This window comes from Balaenoptera borealis (genome assembly GCF_965194805.1).
Source record: "Balaenoptera borealis genome assembly, chromosome: 1".
NCBI lineage: Eukaryota > Metazoa > Chordata > Mammalia > Artiodactyla > Balaenopteridae > Balaenoptera > Balaenoptera borealis.
Window position 1 is genome coordinate 57,004,180 of NC_138860.1, and position 16,031 is coordinate 57,020,210.

Consider the following 16,031-nt stretch of genomic DNA (forward strand, 5'->3'; position numbering starts at 1 on the left):
GACTTCCTATTTCCTCTTCATTTGTTTGGTCTGGTGGGTTTTTTACCTTGCTGCTTCATCAGCTGCGTAGTTCTCTGTCTTCTCATTTTGTTTAACTTTAGAGGAGCTGGGTCTTAGCGTTGATTGATATTACGTGGGGCCGGGAGGTCTCTGGTGGTCCAGTGTCTTGAACTTGGCTCTCCCACCTCAGAGGCTCAGGCCTGACACCAGGCCGGAGCACCAAGACCCTGTCAGCCACACAACTCAGAAGAAAAGGGAGGAAAAAAGAAAGAAAAAAATAAAGTAAAATAAAATAAAGTATATTAAAACAAATTATTAACATAAAAAATAATAAAAAAAATGAGAGCAACCAAACCAATAAACAAATCCACCGATGATAACAAGTGTTAAAAACTAAACTAAGATAAACATAAATATCAAAAACAAATCAGCTGTAGACAGCAAACCCTAAGTCTACAGTTGCTCCTAAAGTCCACCACCTCAATTTTGGGATGATTTGTTGTCTATTCAGGTATTCCACAGATGCAGGGTACATCAAGTTGATTGTCGGGATTTAATCCACTGCTCCTGAGGCTGCGTGGAGAAATTTCCCTTTCTCTTCTTTGTTCGCACAGCTCCTGGGGTTCAGCTTTGGTTTTGGTCCCACCTGTGTGTGTAGGTCGCCCTCAGGCATCTGTTCCCCAAGACCTCAGGCACCTTTTCCCCACCCAGACAGGAGGGGGTTAAAGCAGCGCCTGATTAGGGGGCTCTGGCTCACTCAGGCTGGGCGGAGGGAGGGGTATGGTAGTCATAATTGGAACGCGGGGCAAGCCTGTGGCAGCCGAGGCCAGTGTGACGTTGCAACAGCCTGAGGCATGCCGTGTGTTCTCCTGGGGAAGTTGTCCCTGGATCACGGGATCCTGGCAGTGGCAGGCTGCACAGGCTCCCATGGGGGGTGGTGGATAGTGTCCTGTGCTTGCACACAGGATTCTTAGTGGACAGCGGCGGCAGCCTTAGCATTTCATGCCCATCTTTGGGGTCCAAGCTGATAGCCGCAGCTTGCGCCCATCTCTGGAGCTCGCTTAGGCAGTGCTCTGCCTTCTGTGGGCACAGAGGGAAGGAATCGCCTCTCTTTGTGCACCCAAAACAATGGTCTCTTGCCTCTTCGGCAGGTCTAGCCTTTTTCCCGGACTCCCTCCCAGCTAGCTGTGGTGCACTAGCCCCCTTCAGGCTGTGTTCACGCAGCCAACCCCAGTCCTCTCCCTGGGATCTGACCTCCGAAGCCCGGCCTCTGCTCCCAGCCCCCACCCTCCCCAGCGGGTGAGCAGACAAGCCTCTCAGGCTGGTGAGTGCTGGTCGGCACCGATCCTCTGTGCGGGAATCTCTCCACTTTGCCGTCTGCACCCGTTGCTGTGCTCTCCTCCGTGGCTCCGAAGCTTCCCCCCCCCAGCCCCCCGTCTCCGCCAGTGAAGGGGCTTCCTAGTGTATGGAAACTTTTCCTCCTTCACAGCTCCCTCCCAGAGGTGCAGGTCCTGTCCCTATTCTTTTGTCTCTGTTTTTTCATTTTTCTTTTGCCCTACACAGGTACGTGGGGATTTTCTTCCTTTTTGGGAAGTCTGAGGTCTTCTGCCAGCATTCAGTAGATGTTCTGTAGGAGCTGTTCCACTTGTAGATATATTTTTGATGTATTTGTGGGGAGCGAGGTGATCTCCACGTCTTACTCCTCTGCCATCTTGAAGGTCCCCCTCTTCATTTTTAATTAAAATACTATCAAATTGCTCTTTTTGTAGCTATATATTTGTTTTTAATATCATTAATTTTTCTTTCCAGTTAATTTCTTCTTTCTATTTTCTTGGGTTTTGTTGCTCTTTTTATAACTTTTTGATTTAAAAGCATGATTTATTTTCCCATCTTTTTTATTTTCAAATGAATGCACATAAGTTATAATGTATATAAATTTGCCTCTGAATATTACTTTAGTTGCAGACCACACATTTTGATATTTATGGGCTTCACTGTTATTAAGTTGTAAATATGTAATCATTTCCACCCTTATTTAGTTAACTCAATTTGTTTTTAAGTGTGCTTTTATTTTTTAAACTTCTATGGAGCTGATCCCTCTGTTTTTGTTGTTTTTTCTTTTCAACTATACAATCTGTATCTCTAGATCTTGATATGCTGCAGGGCTTCATAGATGTTTGGTAAGTATCAAGAACACAGCTGAATGAAAAAGGGTTGGATGAGAACAAGAAGCTAAAAGTTATTAAAAAATAAATTATTGTAGGTTTCCAATGTGCCAGGCATTGTCACAGATGTGGGAAAAGACATTTCAATAAACAATTACAGCCAATGTGATATGTACAAGTATGTTCAAAATACTTGTGAAAGATCAGAGGACTGAGTACCTAACTTGTTTGTATGGTGCTGGAGAAGGCTTTATATAACAAGTACCATTTGAATCTTGAAAAGATATTCCAGGGAAGAACGAACAGCATGCATATATGTAGGCAAAGAGGCACAAAAGAGGACAGCATGTCTAAGGAACTGCAAACAACTTGGTGGGTCTGCACTAGCGTGTTTAGGGAATAGTGGTGTGCCAGGGAGACAGACTGGAAATATAGGTGGAGGTCAGATCATAAAGGACTTGTCTGTCACAGTAAGTGGTCTAGGCTGCCAGCTAGTGCCACAGACACAAAACTAAAGCAACACGTTACATCTGTTTCTAATTAACATCTCAAACAAAACAATATGAATAGGAGAGAAAAACATTTCAAATTGACCCTACTTACCTTTCAACACTATTGAGATAAGAGGACCCATCATGGCCTCCTACTGCATATAACAGGTCATCAAGAACACTGACCCCAACTCCACATCGCCTTTTGCTCATTGAAGCTACCATTCGCCATTCATTGGTCTGTGGATCATATCGTTCAACACTGGAAATGGCATCTCCACTGCACCAACCACCAACTGGGGAAGTAACAGAAATGGTCAGGAGAATACCTGTCCTAAAGCATAGAATGTATCACTCACTGCTAACTTTTATTTGGTTAAGTCCTAATGCTTGGGCTTATTACCAAACGCCTCTAGAAGCAGGTTAAAACATAAGTTATGATTTTTACTTATTCCACTGGGATTGCTATAATCTTTAAAATTTTCTAAATAAGTTAGTATTAGGTCCATTTTACAGAGGAGGGCAAGGACACCAATTCAAATTATATTGGGAAGTAATGTGGCATTTAATGGCTAGAACGTTGAATTTAGTTAGAAAACTAGGGCTTGACTGTTGCCTCTACATAAATGTAATGTATTATCAAAAACCAAAGGAAGAACCATACCTCAGAAGCCTGTTTAAAAAAAAAATTCTTTTATTCTGTTAGGGGAGAGGGATTTCAGCTCATCTACTCGTGACCTCATCTTGTGACTAAAAATAATAAAAAAATTCTTATGACTTATAAAATGTTTTGCCTTCTGTTTAATCTGCAGTCTGTACTGAATTTTACAATATCCAACATGACATTCAGGATCAGAACACATTTTGAAGAAATTACATTTTTCATAAGTAAGTAATACTCAGAATAACAGGTTCAAACTGAGTTCAATAAAGCTTCTCTGAGTGTTCCCTGAAAAAAAGTGTAATTATAGCAGATAAATTTAATTTGTTATTCTTTAAAATCATCTCTATTTCAATCTAAAATAAGAGCTAGATTCTGGAGCTTAAAAAGTGAAGTCTAAGGATAACTTAACCTCAAAACATTTGAAAACTAATGGTTTCTAGGAGGTCTCAATAACTTCCTGAGCCAGAATAAAATGGGAATGTTTCTAACCTTCTTCTGGTGGATTTGAAAACTCATTCCTTATTTCAAATCTCAATATGCTGTATACATTTTATTTTATTATGATTTCATTTAAATTAGGATATTCAACTAATACTAAATCACAGTAAGTTTTCTATATATTAATTTGCTTAAATTTGAATTCTGTTCTGGGATATATGCCTGGAGTTTCAATATCAGAGAAAACATCTTAACTTCCAACATAAAATTTGGCTGCAAATGTGAGGGTTATAAGCACTTGAGACAAATCAAACAGCCTAATCATTAAACCTCAGGCACAATTTATAATGAAAGCTATTAAAACCAGCTTTTTATTGGATTACACGGCTCCAAATCAAGTTAATATCACTTCATAATCTGTGTTCTTTGATACTAAAGAAAAAAAAATAGGCCGTTAGGAAATCAAATTTAAACCTTTCCTGTGACCTGGGGAAACAAGAAAAGGAAAAAGTTGTTCAATTCCACTGCCTCATGGCAATTTTATGTGCATTATGATTTCCAAGGCAGCAGGTGATGGTATAATGGGGACAGAACTAGCTAAGTTATTATTACAAGCCAATACACTGTACTTAGCAAGATAAAGTGTATGCATAGTTTCTGTTGTGAGAACTCTCAATTTGTGTTAAGTGATGTACTTAAGACAAAATATTGCTGAAAAGGTGACATATAGTTTTATATGCGTGAGATGTTGACTGTGAAAAGAATTACTTCACAGACAGATTTGATAAAAAAGTGTTACCTTAAAGTAGGCAACTTTCACAAAGTGTCTGGAATAAGGATCACTGAACTGAATACTAAAAAAAAAAAATCCCCAACAAAACAGAAGCACAGAATTGAGAAGCATCAAGAAACCTAATGGAAAACAAGAGGACAAGCCAGAAGACATCAGTAGGAGTAAAATGCTGAGTTAAAAAACTACTGAGATTATAGATTTGATCTTAGGCTTCCAGGATGAAGAAATGAAGACTCAATTTTCCAAAGTTACGTGAGAAATGGTAATTTGGCATTCCAAAGATAATGAAAAAATTGCAGTAAAAACCAAAGCAAATTAAGGATTAAGTTTTAAGTAGAGACAGGTGGGTCAAGATCTAAAATAATGTCAGTGGAACAGTATCACTCAAGAACAGAGGTCAGATCTGGATAGCATAAAAAGACTGAGAAAGCAGGGAAAACCAATACAGTTGTAAAGAAAAAGACCTAATGGTTTTTCTCTACAAATGAAAAAGGAAACTTTAATAGTGTAAAAGAGGTGACATATGATTTAACTTTTCTTCTTTATGTTTTTCTGTGTTAACAAATATTTCTATATTTCATGTGTATTCACTTCTATGATCAGAAAAACTTTTAAAAAGTGTTATTTACAAATAGGTTATAATGGGACTTCCCTGGTGGTCCAGTGGTAAAGAATCCACCTTCCAGTGTAGGGGACACGGGTTCAATCCCTGGTCCGGGAACTAAGATCCCACATGCTGCGGGGCAACTAAGCCCGCACCACAACTACTGAGTCTGTGTGCCTCAACCAGAGAGCCCACGTGCTGCAAACTACAGAGCCCATATGCTCTGGAGCCTGTGCACCACAACTACAGAGCCCACGTGCTCTGGAGCCCACGCCACAACTAGAGAGAAAACCCGCACCCCACAACTAGAGAGAAGGCTGTGCACCGCAACAAAGAGCCCATGCCGCAATGAAAGATCCCACATACCACAACGAAGATCCTGCATGCCGCAACTAAGACCCGACGCAGCCAAAAATAATAAATAAATAAATTAAATAAATATTTAAAAAAAAAAGGTTATCTTTCATGCACAAAGTGACATTAGCAATCCATTATTGTTTTCCAATTTTCCTTTTCCATTAATCATGATGGGTCGACGCTAATTTCTCACTAGTGTTCCTCAGGATCAACAGCATGCAATTAATCTTTATTGAGTGCCTGCTCTGACAAGATTGCTATACACTCTGGAAACTACAAAAATAAATCAGAGATGGTCCTTGCTCTGAAGTAGTTAAAAATATAGTAGAGGAATCAGATACCCAATCAGCAATATGAAATTATGAGATTACTAGCAAGAGTTTGAGATCATGAAATTGATCCAATTTAACTGGCTTCTAAAGAAGGCAAAGTGTGATTTCATTAATACCATGATTTAATCAACAGAGGCTAATGAGATTTTAGTGAAGATGGTTACACATTGAAAACATGGCACCTGACAATTTATAATCATATTATATTGGAAGAATATGGTGGGAACCAGCAGGATAAAGATGGCAGCTGTTGAGTAATTCAAATCAAGTTTAAATTTCTATTTAATGGAGCTACATTATTGTCTCTCAGCATCCCCAAAGGTGTACCTTGTCTAGTTCCACTGGGTTGGTAACCCCCACTGAATCCATAAAGAACCCTGGACCTGAAATGTATTGTACGTTCCATAAACCTATTTGGCTGTTTCTAGCTTTTGATCATAGGAAGGTTCTCTTCTGTTCCATTTTCTCCTGAGTTCCCATTATCCTCCCCTCTTCCTTAACCTAGTTCTTAATTCACTGCCAGAATGTTCTGAGGCTGATGAAACAGTAGTATACTGTTATCCCTTCTCCAGGTACTATAACAGCCAAATAAAATAGTTAATAGATCTTGATAACAATGGATATACCTCCACAAAGATGGCCCTACTAGTACTAGAATTCCTGAAACCAACATGACATCATGAAAATAAACCTTAGGTACCAAATAATTAGATCTTGCATCCTTCTAATTAAAAAAAAAATAGATAACTGACTTTCATAATTGGGGAAACAGAAACTCTGATGTAATTTATAGCATTCTTGTATGTATAGGGAGCTGGCACATAAACTACTTTTATAAATAAAAGACCTTTAACAATATAATTTATCTAGTTTAACCAACAAAGCTAAACAAATGTTATAAAGACCTCCCTGGGAACTTAACCAGATCTGGCAATGAATTTATTCACCGATTTATGGCAACTATAGATGGTATGTGGGAGTGAGGAGGCAGATGTACATAGGTGTGAGCATGCAAGCAAGTAAACCCACATGAGTATGTGAATATGTACCTGTGCATGCATATATAGGAATGAAAGTCATAGGAATAAATAAGAATGATAATAGAAATAAATCTATTAATAACAAACAGAGACATAGGATACTGGGAGTATGGGAGAATTCAGTACATGATGAATTAATAATCAAGTTTGAAATCTAAAACAGAATGAAGGAATGCTTTCAAAAGAGAAGGAAAAAGCCCGATGAGGATTAGACAGAAAAAGAAAATGTGGCATCAATTTTCTTCTTGAAGAAATGCTACAGTCCTCTATGTGAAGAAATTTAGATGAAAAAATTTAAAAAGGAGATCTCAAACATAAATTATCAAATTTTTCTTCTAAAAATGTAAGGGAAAATACATTCCCACATGCCAAGAGAAAACAAAATTGAAGGGAAAAAGATAGGCAAGTGGTTAGGCTGAAGGGGAAGGATACTATGCCCCAGTGATTACATAGAATTCCCTGATGAAAAGGAATAGAACACTTAACATATCAAACAGAATCCGAGAAAGCCTACATTTAATAGCCATGGAATTACTGAAATGTGGGAGCATAAATACAAAGAATACAATAGGTTCCAGCTAGTTCCATGAATCAGGATTTGAAAAAAATTTTGAAGAGAAAGAACTTGCTATAGACTGAATGTGTCCCTCTGAAATTCATATATTGAAATCTATTCCTCAATGTGATGGTATCAGGAGGTGAGGCCTTAGGGAGGTGCTCTGCCCTCATGCATGGAATTAGTACTCTTATAAAAGAGACTTCAGAGAGATCCCATGCCCCTTCCTCCACATGAGGACATAGCAAAAGATGAAAAGATGGAGTTTATGAAGAAGGACAAAGTGGGCCCTCACCAGACACCAAAATCTGCCGGCACCTTGATCTTGTACTTGCCAGCCTCCAGAACTATAAGAAATAAGTTTCTGTTGTTTATAAGCCACCCAGTATATGCTTTTCTGTTATAGCAGTCTGAACGGACTAAGACAGAACTAGTGAGAAGTTTTACCAAACGGTGAGAAAGTTGTTATTCAAGTGACTAAGAGAGCTGAATTTATGTGCACAGAAGTGAAATATCTAAGACTGAAAGTTCTCAGATACTTAGGGGCAGACAGTGGGAGCAGAATGATACAGCAGGATGTCTTGGGCTCAATCTAGCTCAGGAGAGCTAGGAAAGAGTGTAACTGTTTAATGTAAGATAATGTTTGACAGTTCCATTTAATTATGAGGTGACTGGCACATTGGAATATAAATTCATGCATATGGTTTATTATAACAAAACATCCACTGCATGACATTTTTAGATTTATATAAAAATGCAGCACTCTTTTGGAGAGCACCAGTGTTGGATCATGAGTTAAGAGTCAAGATACATCATAAGTTATTTTTTGTTTGTTTTTAAAAGATGTGAACTTTTTTTTTTTTTTTACAATTAAAAAAAATATTTTATTTTTTTGGCCATGTGCTGCACAGCATGCTGGTTCTTTTTTTTTTTTTTTTTTTTTTGAATAAATTTATTTATTTATTTATTTTAGCTGTGTTGGGTCTTCGTTTCTGTGCGAGGGCTTTCTCTAGTTGCGGCAAGCGGGGATCACTCTTCATTGCGGTGCGCGGGCCTCTCACTATCGCAGCCTCTCCTGTTGCGGAGCACAGGCTCCAGACGCGCAGGCTCAGTAGTTGTGGCTCACAGGCCCAGTTGCTCCCCAGCATGTGGGATCCTCCCAGACCAGGGCTCGAACCCGTGTCCCCTGCATTGGCAGGCAGATTCTCAACCACTGCGCCACCAGGGAAGCCCAGCATGCTGGTTCTTAATTCCCCAACCAGGGACTGAACCTGTGCCCCCCGCAGTGGAAGCGCAGAGTCTTGACCACTGGACCACCAGGGAAGTCCACATCATAAATTATTATGCATTTCTTACGGATATCACAACTGACCAAAGGACTACTCAAATGACAGTCTCTCAAGTGGGAAAATATTCGGTTTAGTCACAGTATGTTAAGATACAAACCTGCAAAGAGTACTTCTCCACATCGAATAGGTTTCCGTGGTCTTGTCCTTGGTCCTTGCATTAGTGGTCGTTCTTGAGGCAATAGAAGATAGTTTTTAGCCTCATCTACCAAGTCTCTGTGGAAAAATTCTGCCGTTATTCCAAATGTCTAAATAATATTGTTAGTAAAATCCCAATATGGTTAAGGAATATGTAAGATGGCAAAGGGGAGCAAGCATAAATCAAACCAAATCATGAATGCCAGCCAACATTAAAAAGGTCACAAACATGAGAGCAATGATGCCAGTCACACTGTGAGCTGTGAATTGATTGGTATTTCCATCATGACTTCATATCTTACCGCAAATTTAGCCTAAAACTCAACATGCTTGAGGCTAACAATAACTTATGGGGAACTAAAAATTACAACTTAATTATCAGCCTGCATAGTTACTGCTTTCTAATGAATTTTACTAGATTTTGCAGGATACTGGCAAAGTAGCACATCAGCCATGACACTAGATATTTGCTAGATTAAAGTAATAAAACTAGGCCAAAAATTGGATTGCTAAAAAGAAACACTCTATTGTCATTTAATATTAATTTTCTATGGTACTATATGAATAGTTTATTCTCAACAAGTCTACTGAGGATGAACACAGTTTTTTTTTTTTTTTTCTATTAAGGTACTTTAATGAGAAGAACCTAGTAATTACACTTGTTAAATACAATATCCTAACTCAAACTATTTATGTACTTATTTCACTTGAGTCCTTTGAGTGATTCAATGTGTGACTAGTGCAAATTCAATCTGTCACTCTGTTCTTTCTCAACTCTGAAAGTGTTTCCTAAATTACACTATATTTTCATTTCTCTATTTACTTTATATTACATCGAGTAATTTATTCCTGCCGGACCAGTCCCAGGCATGACCCAGTAATGTTCTTCCAGTATATGGCTTTGCTAAGGCCTCATCTGGGTTTATTTATGCTAAAAACAAAAACAAACAAAAACCCCCCAAAATCCCAAGCTGATGGCCAAGAACTTTTTCTAGCTTCCTCAGCTAAAAACAAAGACTGTGATCTCCTAATTACTGGTTTTTAATTAAGTTGTTCAAGGGTTCCTAGAAAGAGTACTATAGAGCTAATACTTAGCAGCCAACACAAAATTAATAGTAACAACAATAATAAGGGCTTAATACATATTAACTCATTTAATCTCCACCACAGCCCTGTGGAATAGGTACTGTTATTATCCCTATTTTATAGATAAAGGAACTGTACCAGAAAGAGGTTTAAGTAACTTGAATAAGGTCACACAGCTAGTAAATAATAAGGTCAGGATATCAGGAACAGGCTTCTTTTAAAAGTGACTTTATAAGTATCTTTAATTTCTTCATTGGAATCAGTACAATCCAATTTATATTTTATGGGAGAGGGGCACCTTTGTATTGTTTCTTCAGATTTCAGCATCCATAGTTCATGTGGTTTTCCTTCTGCTGTTATAAATATTTGGGGGGAATTAATTGCCACTTGTCTTTAAGTTTAAAAGGTAAACACCTAAAACCCCCTCTAACATCTCCTGTTACAGGAACACACTTCAGATTATAGAAGAAATGCAAATGAATCTATATGTCCTATCTCTGTTCTAGAGATTCCTGATTCTAGAACAAGTTTCTTTAGTCACGAAGGGAGATCCAAAGGTTGGTATAGTTTAAAGAGAGTTCTGACTCACTCTTTCATTTTTATATGTGGAACATGCTGGGAAACAATAGTTAAAAACACCATATGGTTTAAGATTTGAAACTAAACCTTAAAATCTGTCAAGTGGAAAAGTAGTTTATTAAATTTTGTATATAGTACAGAGATAGCCCAATAAAGTAGGTGTTCTGTTTGTCATGTAAAAGCATTTAGAGTTTCTTTCAGTCAAAAAAAATTATGAAACTGCTTCATCAAGCTCTAGTGGAAATCTTTCCATAGCTACTTTAGGGGTGTAGTAGACCTTTAACTCTGTCCACAATCTCAGAAAGCAAGGCTGATCCTATTCCCTAACTTGGCATATGTAATGGAATGAAAAAGTGCTCCTCATACACTTTTTTGATGGAGTCAAGAGCATTATTTATCTCAAGAAAAGATGTATTAGCAGAGAATTGCCTCTTCAAAGTCAAGCTTGCATTAAATCTTAGAAATCTACCTCTTTATTGCCACTTCTACACTAATAAATACCACACATAAAAAAACTAATGGAATGGAATACTGTAAGTTCAGTCATCTCTTTTTCCATCTCCTTTTGACCCTAGCCCAGAAGAAAAACCAGTTAAATATTGCCTTGATTTCAGCACTAAAAAACACAATATTTAGGAAGCAATACAAATAAGGAAATTAGGAGAGGACAGGAATGTTTGGTTGTTGATTTTTCCCATCCAGGGTCATTCATACCTGCATTCTTCATCACTTTTGATGAGGGGATCAGAGCCTACAGTACCCACCAGAAACTTGGGACTAAGCAAAGGCAAACGAACATGCTGCAGCACCTATGAGATAATAAACACTATTAAAGGCACAAACTCCCATCTGCAAAATATTTAAGAGAATACATAACCCATGCTCCCTACTGTGTTTCCAACTATTTTGAGATCTAATTGGATTAATTAATTGATCTAACTAATAAACAATGAAGACGGAGGGAAGGCATAAATACTAAATTTATTCTAACCACCAATTCAGTAATTAGAATAATCAGAAAATTGAAAGCACACTAATATCACTTTAGAATGCTACTTTATGCTTTCAGCAGTATGTTGTTATAAGCTCTTCTATAATTAGCTCACATGGCTGTACTCTAATTAACAATCTAGAAGAATATCCTATTAAGTTGCTAAGGACTATCATCATAATAACAAGAACATTAAATATTTCATTTAGTGACCACTTATGACCCATATAATTCTTTACTCTTCAAACTGTGGTGGGATTTCCAAGCCATAGGGAAGGGAAGCATGATAATTGCTATCCTTGCTTTCTTTTGTTCATTTTGTATCATTTAAGTTCTGTTTTGTGCTATGGCCCAAACCTAGAGTTGATGCAAAACAGAAGAAGCAAAGGAGCAAAAAGTTCATAATGATAAACACTTAAAATGCTTCTTAACACTTATCTCCTTGATTATTTGGAAAGAGATGGTCTTTTTTACAGTCTAATATGAAGGCTAGTGAAGATTGTTTCTTTTTTGCAAGTCAAATACATATTATTTCATCCAGTACAAAACAGTTACTTAAAGAAGCATTTCCATCATACCTGGGGTAACTGAGGACGTCTTTCTTGAATACTGTATTTAACCCAGGCCATCACTGCATTGAACACCTGTTCTTCACTGCGAACATTTAGTTCATCACTAGATATTATATCAATGAGTTGATTGGCTGGAAGCAACATGAACTCTTCACTTTCCATCACCTGTTTGAAGTTCGGTAAGAAAAAAAAAAGAACTCTGTGATCAGATTTGATTGTTTTAATATTTTTCTTCAGGGTTGTAGGGCAAAACTCTATTCCACAATGGAGCTGAAGTTCAAAACAGTACCAGAGGACAAGAAAAGTTTAAAAAGAAAACAGAGATAGCTGGAGCACAGAGGATTTTTAGGACAATGAAACTATCCTGTATGATACTACAGTGGTGGATACATATCATTAGACATGCGTCAAAACTCATAGAATGTACAACACCAAGAATGAACCCTAATGTAAATTATGGACTTTGGGTGATAATAACATGTCAAGGTAGGTTCATTAGTTGTCACAAATGTACTTCTCTGTTGCAAGATGTTGATATTGGAAGAGGTTATGTGTGTGTGGAGACAGGGTACATGGGAACTGTACTTTCTGCTCAATTTTGCTGGGAACCTAAAACTGCTCTAAAAAAATAAAGTTTATTAATTTTTAAAAAGGGAACATAGAATACAGAGGGCACAGTTAAAATTTAGGAAAAATAATAATTTGTGATTTAAGCAATTTAAGAAAAATGATACTTTTTTTCCAAAATGAAGTATGAAGATAAAAATTTATATTCAAAATAAACTAAACTAACTATACCAAATTAGAACTCCCAGAAATATAAGAGGCATATAAAAAAATCAGGAAAAGCTTTTAGAGGAAGGTTAGTTGCTGAAAGGGCAATGTCTAGGGCAGAAGCACCAAGGGGCCAGTTTGAAAAAAGAATGAGCATGTCAGCATTTCTACAAGCAAAAATGAACATAACGATGAGAGCATTACACCCAGGAAAACGCCTCTGAGGACCAAACCACTCTGATATGTTCATATTCTCATATATATATATGAAACTACAGACACACCAATTATTTATCTGTACCCAAGGCTTTAGGGCATTGTCAGAACGCAGATGAAATGGCAACATTGCTGTGCAGTCCAGCCACAAATCCCCGAATCTTGTAAAGCTTGTCATCGGTATGTAGAGTAAAAGGGACAAGGTGCAATGCAGAGAAGGGAAATGGTCACTGCTACACTCCATGTGGTTTGTTCTCCCATTCAGAAGAGTGTGCTACATGTGATGTCTGTTAATGTAGGAAGGATATGGTTTAAGAGCTCAAATTCCCACCATGCAAGCTCTGATGCAGATGATGTATTCTCTCGGGACAGGGTTATTTTCATGCTCGTCAAAAAGTCAGAATATTTAGGAGGAAACGAGATAAGCCATAACAATTTGAATATCTGATTAAGAATTTTTCCCCAAGTACATTAGAAAAAATGCAAATCTCAAAATAAAAGTTAAGGGCCATAAGGTCATCTGTACTTATAGTGGAAAACACTAATGAGCACTTCGAGTTTTATGGCACAAGTCTTCATATCATCTGAATGAGAGACCTTCTGGGGTTCAGGAATGAAATAGGAAACCTTTAAATTTTAGGTGAGGTTGCTTAGCCAGGTCACTTAGTTAGAATGCCTGCATTGTACTCTCTGTGGCAGGGTTGTTGGATTTAGCAAATAAGAGTACAGGGCATATTTATACTAAAAACTATTTGTTGTTCATCTGAAATAAATTCAATTGGCCATCCTGTATTTTATCTGGCAGCCTTATGTTGGGGGCTATAAAGTCAAGAGCCAGATTTGGGGCCTAGCTCCAAATGAAGTATGCTGGCCTTCATGGCATACAAAATTTTAGCCATAGTTGTATCTTTCTTTCCTCTTATTTTCTTTTTACTCTGATTTCTTTACTTAAGACAAGTGGTATTGTATATCTTTGTGAAGTGCATTAACATTCTTTTAGGATCTTGTCAGAGTATAAATTTTCCCCCCAATTTAGTGATTATAAAACAAATATATAAATATCAAGGAACACCAAGTTTAAAGTTTAACAAGTCACTTACTGGAAATCTTAGATGGCAAGAAGACACAAACATCTGTGTGAGAAAATGTTTTTTGGCACTAAGAGCAAAGAGTAAAAATAATATTTTTGATGAACAAAGTCTGGTTAAAACATCACTTCTCTTTTTTCCATCAACAAGAAAAAGATATTAACGATCTACCATTAGGGCAAATCTAGCACTGAAGTCTATCCTTGAACCAAACAACCAGGTTAAGAAAATAATGCTTTAAAATACCCACTTTTTAAATAAAAGTTTGCAGGAGATCTAATTTTAAGTCCCACACTATTATGGTAATGAGCTAACTTTTAGTTTCTTCAGATAAATGTAGATACAATCTGAAAAATGAATAAAGCTGAAAACAATAAGAATGAATAAGGAAAGTATTCTAGAGTTGTAACAGAAATGAATGGTGAATTCACTGATGTTGAGTTGAAAAAAAAATTTAAGTTTATGTTTATGAGCAAGCGTAACACTGTATGAATTAAGTTATGCCTAATAAAATAGAAGGAAATTAAATATAGATTTAAGTTCGAAAATAACTTAAATGAATCACAAGTTTTCAGCCCCAAACGGTAACTTTCTTTGCATCCACACAGAACCATTCTAGTCCATGATCAAGGGTAAGGTTTCCTCACTGGGATTTCAATATATCAGTTGACTTTGGAGGCAGGGTTAGAACTGCAAGGGATCCTAAAAACCTTCTCTACTGTTAAAAATATTCTTCAGATATTTGTAACTACCTTAGATCTAAAACTGAAGCTATGATTAAAGCAGGAAATTAAAAAAAATCAACTTTATTTATTCATTTAAAATGTACAGTTCAGTAAGTTTTGATAAATGTATATACTCATGTAACCATGACCACAATCAAGATATAGGACATTACCATCATTCCCAAAGATTCTAAAGCAGGGATTTCTTAATCTGGGGTCCAATGACTTTGGAAAATTATTTTGGAAATCCTAAATGATGGCAAATCTTTATTTTTTGGAGAGTGGGTTTGATATTTAAAAACAGTGGAATGAAGTTAAGAGTCAAATCTGTTAAAGAAGTTGTGTGAAGGAGTTACTTTGAATGAGAAATTAAGTGTGACTATAAAATACTGACTCAATTAATTTTAATGAAGTATAAACTCCATTTAGTTATGGTGTATTCCTCTTTTTATATTTTGTTGGAATCAATTTACTAATATTGTATTAAGGACTTTCTCATCTAAATTCATGAGAGATATTGATCTGTAGTTTTATTTTAGTGTCTGTGGTTTTGACATCAGGGTGATTTTGACCTTATTTGGCAACCTCCACCACTTTTTTCTGAAAGATTTGGTATATGATTAGTATTATTTCCTTCTTAAATGTTCGATAGAATTCACCTTCTGGGACTGGTGTTTTTTTTTGTGGGAAGGTTTTTAAATCACTGGTTTAAAATTTCTTTCATAGATATAGGGTTATTCTGGTTTTCTGTTTCTTCTTAAGTTTTTGTAATTTGTGTTTTTCAAACAATTTGCCCATTTCATGTTGTTGAATTTATTGGCAAAACATTGCTCATGATATTCCCTTATTATCCTTTTTAATGTCTGAGGGATTTGAAGTGATGTCCTCTCTTTTATTTCTGATACTGGTAATTTGTATCTTCTCTCCTTTTTTTCTTGATCAGTACAGCTAGAGGTTCATCAATTTTTTTCAAAGTACCATTAATTTTTGCTTCATCCTTTATACTTTGTTCCTTCTACTTTGGGTTTAATTTGCTCTTCTTTTTTTCTAGTTTACAAAAGTAACCACTGGAACAA

General features: G+C 36.8%; 1 protein-coding gene across 3 annotated transcripts in view; it reads right to left on the reverse strand.

The window, feature by feature from the left end:
- KLHL20 (kelch like family member 20) overlaps window positions 1-16,031 on the reverse strand; it is a 94,609-nt gene that overhangs the window by 40,686 nt on the left and 37,892 nt on the right. For all 3 annotated transcript variants that reach the window (XM_082388195.1, XM_082388194.1, XM_082388196.1), the window contains 4 exons: window positions 12,159-12,317; window positions 11,304-11,398; window positions 8,887-9,002; window positions 2,769-2,952 (listed from right to left, as the gene is read on the reverse strand). In XM_082388195.1, coding sequence (XP_082244321.1) covers window positions 2,769-2,952; window positions 8,887-9,002; window positions 11,304-11,398; window positions 12,159-12,317 — 554 coding nt within the window. The remainder of the gene's footprint in view (window positions 1-2,768; window positions 2,953-8,886; window positions 9,003-11,303; window positions 11,399-12,158; window positions 12,318-16,031) is intronic.